The 10,175-nt window shown below is 32.4% G+C and overlaps 1 protein-coding gene across 1 annotated transcript; it reads left to right on the top strand.

Annotated features, from left to right (window-relative positions):
- Window positions 1–4,373: 4,373 nt before the first annotated feature.
- On the top strand, window positions 4,374–9,535 carry LOC114304152 (uncharacterized). The gene is made up of 5 exons (XM_028249311.2): window positions 4,374–4,774; window positions 4,894–5,005; window positions 5,904–5,977; window positions 6,060–6,491; window positions 9,107–9,535. Exons 1-5 carry the CDS (start codon window positions 4,571–4,573, stop codon window positions 9,302–9,304), a joined length of 1,020 nt encoding a protein of 339 aa, XP_028105112.2. The 5' UTR covers window positions 4,374–4,570; the 3' UTR covers window positions 9,305–9,535.
- Window positions 9,536–10,175: the final 640 nt, after the last annotated feature.

Genomic DNA, 10,175 nt, shown 5'->3' with positions numbered 1-10,175 from the left:
ATTCAATCGCAAAATAAATGGAACATATAGTATCTTGTAGTTTGAATAAACAAATACGAGGACCTCACTGTAACTTAAATACACTTGTAGCAACAAACGACGCTTGGTTAGTACTCAAGGTTAGAACATTAGAAGCAACTATATGAAATTTATATTGAGTTGAAGAGTGAAAACATGTCGTTTGGCACTAAATTCATGAAATAGCTAATTTATATTGAGTCGAAGACTGAAAATAGGGCATAAGTCTCTTTTGACCATGCCTGGAATTTGTGGTTTAGATATGCTATGTTCTGTTTACTCATATTGCTTTCTTAGTGGATTTATGTGTCTCATGTGCTTGAAACCAGTGCTAGATTCATGAAATAGCTTAATTTATGAACTTTTCATATGAATGACCAGTGCTAAATTTCAGAGACTATTCCAGTGACCTAAGGAGACATGTTACCTTGCTTTTTGACATAGGTTGTTTTTTGATTTGAAAAACTTGATACCCCAACCTTTACTCATCATTAGAGTTTAGCTGAAGCTGCAATCTGAAGTCATCAAATTAGCACTCCTAGATAGTCCTTTGAACTTTTTATTTATTTACAGTTACCACCATTGAGGCCTAAAATGAAAATTTCAATTAGAGGCTATTCTTATTTTTAAATGGCATCTATTAATTTTATATATATTATAAATTGTTGTGTAAAATTCATTTTACTTCTTGATTCTTGTAGTTATAATGGCCCTGTTTGGTACAGCTTAATTTCAGCTTATTTCAGCTTTCAGCTTAATTTAAGCTATTTTGATGTGTTTGGTTTAGCTTATAGCTTATAGCTTATAGCTTTGTGGAAGTCAGAAAACAGCTTATTCTTTGAGTGGGGCAGGATATGCTTTAAGAATAAGCTGGAAATCAGCTTAAGCTGAAAGTTATAAGCTATAAGCTGTTTAGGCATAAGCTATAAGCACTTTCCCACAGCTCTACCAAACGGGGCTATTTAAAGAGGTCTATTAACAGGTTTTTGGGCCTTTAGATAATGATTTGTTTGAAGATGAGCAAAGAAAATACTTGTTTAGTATCATCCATCATCATTCATATATATTAATGAGGAAATATCATTTTATCCCCCAAACTTTCACGAGTTTTTTCAATTTGAGCCCCAAACTTCAATTAATATCAGTTTTCTACCTAAACTTTCAAAATTTTGATCAATTTGATCCCTATCGTCACATTCCGTCTACAATTAGACGGAATGTGCTTACGTGACACTAAAATTCATTTGAAATTTTATTTTTTCCCCCAAACTATACCTTAAAAATTAATTTGCCCCCCAAACAATACCTTAAAAATCAATTTGCCCTCCCCTCCCCCCACGTAAGACAGAATGTGACGACATAGGGTAAATTGATCAAAATTTTGAAATTTTGGGTGTAAAATTGATATTTATCGAAGTCTGGGGTCAAATTAAAAAATGTGTGAAAGTTTGGAGGGCAAAATGATATTTTCTCGTATATTAATAATAATATAAAGGGTGGGGTGTATAGTTGGTGGTCGGATCAAAAAACACTTGTTTCTCTCCAAGAAAGATAGAGATGTGGACACAACAAAAACAACGACTATTTTCTTGACCCAAGGGCCAACCCACCCACTTTAATCCTTCAAAATTTCCAACTTTGTTTTCTTTTCTTTTATTTTTTTCTTAAAAAATGTAATCTTTGTTATTTTGTTATATTTGTTTGCAGCTTATATGTTTCACATATACTTATTGGTTATCCTTTAGGATATATCTTAGAAGGTAGAAATGCTATGAGTTTGTATTTTGCCCTAATTTTGATGACAACACTCAGTATTAAAGTAGTCAAATTCATTACATCTCAAGCCGTTCAAACCACTTATTCATTATTCTTCAATTTGAGATCAAATTATAGTTTGTTTAGTACATTAGGACATTTTGAATATTGTAATTTTCAAAATTAGAGGTGGCCTTTGTCTTCGGTATATCGTAGTTTTGAGATCAAGCATTTTATTACTAACATTTCAATATTGAAAATTTTTTTTTCATATGTTTGGCGGATTGGAAATGGATGGAACGTAATTCGGGGAGCGTCAAAGGATTACATTTTGAATTTTTGGATATATTTTGTCATAGGATTTTGTAGCATGAAAGTTTTTTTGGAATCATTATGTACATGTTTGAAGTTTCGGATTGTAAGGGGCTTACTTATGTTGAATGTTTTGGATATGTTTAATATGCTACCACTTTTGAATTAAGTTTATTGTTTGGATGCTTTGAACAATGTATTAATTTTTTTTTTATTGCATGTGTAGAAATGATGAACAGAAAAAGTAAGTTTGGGTTTGGATTTGGATTTGGATTTGGATTTGGATTTGGATTATTTCTTATAGGTTTATGAACTGAACAGGGACATTGTCAAAAAAAAATAAATAAATAATGAATTTTTAATGATAGGTTTTTTAATTGTTAATTTATTTTTGGTGACAATTTGTTTTGGTTGCTAAAAGTCTATGTGAAATAGGATATGAATTTTTAAAAACCAAAAACTTGATTGGCTGCCAAAAGATTTAGCATTCAACAACTAATTTGTTTCGTCGCTAAAGGATGTTTTGGCGACGCATTCATACGTCTCTAAAATCTAACATGGCATCTTGATTAAGGTTTCTTTTAGTGACTAAATGTTAATTTACAGCGACAAATTTTTTGGTATTTGGCGACTAAACTATTTGGTCACTAATTCTTTTATATAGCGACCATAGTATATTTAGTCGCTAAATCATTTAGAGACATGGCTTTGGCGACCTTTTTTTTTGAGTCGCTGATACTTTTAGCGATGAAAAATACACTTGTAGTGACAAATAAAAACATCACCAAAAGTGTAAATTGTTGTAGGTTTGAACTGTTACGTTGTTATATTTAAAAAAACTATATTAAGGAGTTTTTTAGTGTGTTACATTGCAGTGTTACGCTCTTGTTCGTAATGTGAGATTTGTTCCAGAATGAGGGAAAATCCAAAACCTTTATAGTGCGGATTGTCTAAATATGTAATTTCACATTTGGAGAAACCCATTTTTTATTTCTCAAAGATTAAACCCAAACGTATAAATGGCTACATTTTTTATATAATTTTCACTTTAATGGGACTTTTAAATTCATAAGAAAAAAAAAACAAGAACTAAATAATTTATAAAATCACATTTTGAGATTTGTTAGTGTTTTACCGTTGTTTCAAAAGCAAAAATTTGAGGGAGATGACCGTATTGCTTCCAATAAAAATGAAAAAAAAATGTTATTATGTATTAATTTTTTATTTGTCATAATTTAAAGATAAATTATAAGTACATCTTCTAATATTTATTTAAAATACGAATAACCCGTTTGGTTCTAAAAATTACATCATGCCGCTTAAAATTTTTAATTTTATAACAAATAGTATCATTTATTAATAAATTATCAAGTCAATTAACAATTAATAATATTAATTAGAAATCTATTTCAATAAATAATTCAAATAATTTTATTATTGTAGAAAAGTAGTTAGAAATTTTATTTTTTTTAATTAATTTTATTAAATTCAAAATTTTAACAAAGTAATATTTATAATTTTTCAAATTATATAAAACAATTTCTATTTTAAACAAACCCTCCATTTCAATTGATATTTTTTCAAAAAAAACAGATATGAGATAACAAATTCAATATGTATGTCATGTCATTTAGGTAAGTGTGAATTTATAACATTTCACATTAAAAATAAAAATAAAAGTTATCTTTTTGGTACGTGTGTAGGCCATGCTAAAGAAATAAATAAATAAATAACAAGAAGTTTAGGAAATCGGACTTGCAATTTCAGACTTAAGTTAAGAATAGAGTGTGAGGTAATAGTGATTGAAAGTGGCTATTGTAAAATCGGATGCATAATGAATTTGAACCACATATTATTATTTTAGATAATTTTTGAATGAAAATTTTAATTTATAGTATTAATAAATAAATAAAAATTTGATGGATAAGAACATCTCCAACGTTGAATAATTTTTTTTATCAAATTTAAATAAAAATTTGATGAAAAGTTTGATTTGATACCGTTTATTCTAACGTTGAATTAAAATTTTCATTAAATTTTTTCACATCTCTGGTTATTTGAGAAGACGCATGAGCAGATGCCTTGGAAATTGTTTGGACATGAATAAAAAATTTGATCAAATTTGCTTTTGAATGGATATCTGAAGAATGTTCGGTCCAACGATAATAATTTAAATTTGATTTCTCTTTCTTTTGATGAAATTTTTATTTTTACTTTTTTTTATTATTTGATATAGAGTAAATACCAACGTCAGAGGGAAAAAAAAAAAAAAAAAACCTTTTATCAAGAATTAGAACGCTCTGATGCGCACGAAAATGCTACCGACTCGACCGGTTTTTTTTGGGGGTATCAAATACCGACTCGACCGTTGAGTCATGTAATTTGAACCAACGGTCACATTCGCCCTCTTCTTTCCAGTTACACTCCCAAGATCTGAAACCCTAGTTTCTTCTTCTTCTTCTTCTTCTTCTTCTGTAGTTATACGATGAGAACACTAAAAGGCTCTAAAGTTTCTTCCGATCCTCAACAATGGAACAAAGTTTTCAACTCTCTCGTACACATTTTAGAAACACAACAAATACAGCTCGAGTCTCTCTCAAGAGACAGAAAATTTCTTGAAGATCGGATTAAATTGCAGTACGATCGGTGGGTCTCTGATGTTAATCTGTTTCAAGATCAAATCTCTCAGGTAAACCCCCAAATTATTCGGATTTTAATATTTTGCTGTTAATCAATTTAGGGTTTTGAGTTTTCTTTGTTTTAGGGTTTCTGACAATTAAAGAGTCTTTCTTTGAATTTATTGTTCAGATGAAGACATATTTTGCAGTGCAAAAGATGGTGAGCAATGTTGAGGCAGCGAAGTCGGATCTGGAGGTGGGTCAGAAGCAGAGGGAAGGGTTTATGTACAAAATTAAGTTAGGTTAGTTTTTCTTCTTGTAAATGGGGGTTTTGCTCTAATTAATATATATACCATTAATGCTTGTTTGGTATGTGTGAAAATTGAGATGAATGAACTGGAAAATTTGGGATTTAAGATTCTGGTTCCTCTCTCCAAAATCGTGAAAGAAATTATATTAGTCTCTTATCTAGGTGTTAAAAAGAATAAAAATGATTGTGTTTTTTCACTATCATGCTTGGATGATTAAAGCATGTGAGAGAAGGATATGAGTGAGATTTTTTTTTCTTTCTTTGTATTTTAATGTGCAATCTCCGTATTATAAATATTTTATAAGTAATTTTCTTGTTTCTCGCCAAATTTTATCACTTTTGGTAATAAATGAAATGGGTAAAATAACATAGTTCTTGGAAGTTAACATTAACAATAGATTTTAAAAAAAATTGAAAGTTTTACTAGGTAAGAGAAAAAAACCTTGAACTTGTGTGCGCCCATGTATATGCCCTGGTTATTTACACACTGTGAAATTTATCATGAATTTATTAATGACCAAGAGAGGTGATAGAGCTGCCAAATACACAATGCACTTAAGCTTCACATAAACACATAAAAAATTGATGTTTGTATGCATATGAATGCAAGGGCATCGAGGGACTAAGGAAACGGCAGTGCTTCTGAATTTTGAGAATATTAGTCAAACCTGATACATGTGGATGGAGTTCTTCCTGCATTTTCTTTTTCATCACTTCAAAGTGTTTGTGATATCACCATAAGGTCTTAGTATTTGTTTGTTTTATGTGGAAGCGTGAGATTGTGTGTTTTGATGAGGTTTGGATTGTAGGCAATGGTTGTCATGTGGGATTGATATTTTTGTTTTGCAAATAATATCATACATTGAACTTTTCTCTTCCTAAAAATGCAGATAATGCAGCAAGTGAATTGGCGGATTTTAGAGAATGGTTTGACTACCTCTCTCATAAATGCTGTGAGACAAATGTATGTATTGTTGCCATCTTGCCAAGATTTTTTGTGGATTTCCTTTTCTGAAAAGAGGTCTCAGTTTTCAATGCATTTGCAGGGCACCTGTTCTGAGACGTTGGCTCTCTTATCAGAGAGGGACTGTAATAGGAACCAATATAAAAAGAGGGAAAGTGACCTCACTGATCGGTTGGAGTATAAAAGTAATGAAGTTGAACGGGCAAATGAGAAGATACAGAAACTTCTCACTAGTTTGGAACAATTACAATTGTCAAACAGCGAGAAGGATAGTATGATATTAACATTGAAAACTAACATTGCTGAGCTTGAAGCAACCTCAATAACTAAGAGTGAAGAAATTTCTAGACTTTCCAGGGAAATGAAGTTGTTAAGAAAGGCTAGAAGCAATTCTGTTACACCTGTATTGCGCGGTTGCTTAGCAAAATCTCGATTGGGAGACAAAGACAGAGGCACAGATGCAATTAATACGATTGTAAAGAAAGAATCACATCCTTCACAAGTTTTTAAGAAGGTAATTGAGGATTATTATAAATAGCCTTGATTAATTGGTCATATGGAATGTTTTAGGTGATTTGAGCCCATCAGTGATAGATTGAGTACTACTTTTTTTTTTCTTTTTTCTTTTTTCTTTTTTTGATAAGTAAATATAAATATAATACTAACGCAAGGCATCAAAAAGGGAGGTGAAATAAAAAAAGACTATATATGTATATACAAGGATATACAACTCCAAAAATCTACAAAGCAGAATGTAGATAAAATGGATAAGCCTGCTGAACCCAATTATACACATTTATTAAGATATATTTACAAGGACATACAACTCCACCAACTCGCTGAATTTTGCAATTCAATAATTTCACACATTTATCAACTGTTACTGGTACAACATGTAGTCCCGGACTGTGCATTACACACCTCTTTCAACACATCCTAGTTTCACCATAAAATGTTTTCCTTAAGTGATAGCTTGGAGCATATCAGCCAGTTATTTTTCTATCATATTTTAATATCTTAAAAAAATCTAGTTTATGATCTTCTCCTGTTTTGGTACACTGTCGTTAATGTATCAAGCTTCCATGTTAAAGATACTTGTGTTGGATGGCCATTATTGGATATATATGATACTTGCCTTGAAGAACAACTTGAGTTAGTAGTGATGTATAAGTAGTATATGCGGCCTCTCTAAGTGGTTGAGTTTATTTGAGTGCTATTGTGTAAAGAGAATTTTCTGGTTGGCCTTGTTGCTTGTAGGCTGTTACTTCAACTAAACCCTGAATTCCAGTTTTGAAATAATTGGTTCTATAAGATTGTCTTGATATAGAGTAGAAAACTCATTTTTACCATTATTATAGATTAAAACTTTGGGAAAGACCGCGGCTCATTCACCTTAGTGGATGGTTCCCACTCCTTGATTGCCTTTACCTTGCCTTCTTCCATGCTAAGTTTGCCTCCCTTGATTACATGACCTAGGAAGGAAACTTTGTCCTTTGCAAATGTGCATTTTTCTCTTGACATACAACTCATTTTCCCTTAGTGTCTGGAAGACGGTCCGTAGGTGTTCAACATGTTCCTCAAGAGTGGTGCTGTAGATGACTATGTCATCTAAATAGACCGCTACGAACTGGTCTAGGTAGGGGTGGAAGATCTTGTTCATCAATGTGCAAAAGGTGGCGGGTGCGTTGGTGAGGACAAAGGGCATTACTAAGAATTCATAAGAGCCATAGCGAGTTACACAAGCAGTCTTTGGCTCATCACACCTTCCGCAATCCGCACTTGATAGTACTCCGACCTTAGATCAAGCTTAGAAAAGAACTTTGCATGCCAATTTTCTGATTGGCCTTGTTGCTTGTAGGCTGTTACTTCAACTATCCCTGAGTTCCAGTTTTGAAATAATTAGTTCTATAAGATTGTCTTGATATAGAGTCGAAAACTCATTTTTACCATTATTATAGATTAATACTTTGGGAACCAGCTTCTCTGTCGTTGTCTTTTAAACTGGATGACCCAGTTCATGTGATTAGATTGTGCGACCTCAATGTTTTGTCCAATCTATGGTTCAGATTGCATCACAAGTGCTATCACTTAAACATTCTTGCTTTGTCTTTTCTGTCTCAATTGACCAGACATCACACCGTCCCTCCCTTCATTCTCTCTCTCTCTCACCCTTCCAAACTGTCCTGCAGCCATTGTCAATCCTGTTAGGTGCTTGCAGCAAATGCAATGCCTAAATGTCATTGTCACCTCTAAAAAACTCTATGGGGGTGGGTATCAAGAGGAGGGGGAAGAAGAGAGGAGATGAGAACAATAGAGATGGGGGAAAAAATCAACATAGAAAATTAGTGGCTGACGATGGGTGAGGAGGGAGGGGGAGAGACAGACATTAGTAGAGAATGGAGGAAAAAAAAATGACAAGGTTATTTAGATGGAATTCCTGTTCACTTTAGTGAGATAGAAGACCACCCAATTGACCCAGTTGAGAGAAAGAAACCCAACTGAGATAGAAAGGAAGGCTGCAGTTTTTGGTTACCAGGTTGGAACTTGGGATTTGGAAGAGAGAGTAGAGATTGATGATCAGACTCTGGTATAGGAGGGAGGGTGAGAAATGGCATCAAATGTACGTCCATTTACATAAACTTAAATAAAATGGCTGAGACTTCACATATGTGGCGGGATCTAAGCTATTCATGAAGCAAAATGATGAGTTGTCTCAATCTCATTTCATGGACTGGACTGTGTATTTGTTTATACACAAATACATCGTGTTGGAGGATTTATTTTCCTATATGACCTGCTGATTTTTTTTTTCCACACGGTATGATGAATAGTTGCTTATTTTTTCCTTTTCTCTAGCAAATGGTTTGATCGCGTTGTTGAAAGTGGATAATGCATTAAGACTGTATGTATAGTATAGTGAATGGTTAACTATTTATTTATTTATTTTATTTTTATTTTTTTTCCCTTTCTTGGAGCTTGATTGGGATGCTAATTTTTATTTTTCTGTTCAATAACATAAATTTTGTTATTTTTGATATAATAAAGTAGGAAAGATGAAGAGGCATTTTGCATATGTGAAATTATATTGACTTGTTAACCTTCAGATTTTGATCTTTTTTTTTTTTATAGGGGTGTGGAAGTTCAAAGAGAAAACTAGTTGATGCCAATCCTGTTTCAGAGACTCCAAAATTGTTCACGTCTGCATTCAAAGTTCCTAAATTAAAGAATTCATCTTGTCATGCCAATCCTGTTTCAGAGACTCCAAAATTGTTCACGTCTGCATTCAAAGTTCCTAAATTAAAGAATTCATCTTGTCATGTAATTTGACCTCTGTGACAATTTTTTCCTGCCTTCTATTTAAATAGGAAGCTATAGATATATGTATATGTTTGTTAGGTTTAACTTGGTTCTGATACAGATGAGTTTGAAATGGATCACTTGGCTTTGTTTTGGTGGGCATAATTGTTCAGTGTATCCTTCTTCATTTTAGTGTAATTTGTGTAATTGATTAGGCTTTGTAATAAAATGTAATTTGTGTAATTGATTCAGCTTTGAATCTGTGAACTTCTTCACTGCTGATCCACTTGGCTATTGAAAAACTTGTCTCTTGGATCTCTGAACTTCTTTACTGCTCTCAACCCATTTGGGTATTGAAATGCTTGTCTGGCTGAATAGTAGAAATGGGTGTATGCCCGTACTAAAGGTCTTTTAAGATCGATAAAAACTTGGGCGGTCAAGCATGAAAATGTAATTTCAAGATAAAAAAAAATGTTAGAGATTTCAAAAAATTTATTAAAATTTTTACTAAATGTCTCACATGTGTAGGATTCAAGTGAGATTCTTATGGTGTGGATCTCACATCCATGTAAGACATTTAGTAAGAATTTTGGTAGAACTTTTGAGATCTCTAGCATTACTCTTTCAAGATTGAGTATATATAGCTACTTTATACAAATAATTCCGATGTTGTTGTGTCAAAACTAGATGAACAATGATCTTCTAACTTCCGTATCACTTGACAAGAAGAACTTCAATGGCTTTCCATCTTCCTTTTGTTTGAATGGTCAGCCTGTTGAAATTATTAAGGCATTCTAAACAAACTTCTCAATAGTTGTTAAATGTTACGTAAGCCTTACAAGAAAAATCACCATATATTCCTTCTTATGACATCAGTGGGATCCAAAATTTGAAAAAAAAA

The sequence above is a fragment of the Camellia sinensis genome, chromosome 6 (genome assembly GCF_055761805.1).
Source record: "Camellia sinensis isolate YWXY chromosome 6, ASM5576180v1, whole genome shotgun sequence".
NCBI lineage: Eukaryota > Viridiplantae > Streptophyta > Magnoliopsida > Ericales > Theaceae > Camellia > Camellia sinensis.
The sequence above is the reverse complement of the archived record's forward strand: the minus strand, read 5'-3'. Positions and strand labels throughout refer to the sequence as shown.

Excerpts from the sequence above, each read along its gene's own strand:
- LOC114304152 (XM_028249311.2), top strand. The coding sequence starts at position 4,571 with ATGAGAACACTAAAAGGCTCTAAAGTTTCTTCCGATCCTCAACAATGG. Across the intron at positions 4,775-4,893 it reads TTCAAGATCAAATCTCTCAG|ATGAAGACATATTTTGCAGT; the intron begins GTAAACCCCCAA and ends TTTATTGTTCAG. Across the intron at positions 5,978-6,059 it reads ATAAATGCTGTGAGACAAAT|GGCACCTGTTCTGAGACGTT; the intron begins GTATGTATTGTT and ends ATGCATTTGCAG.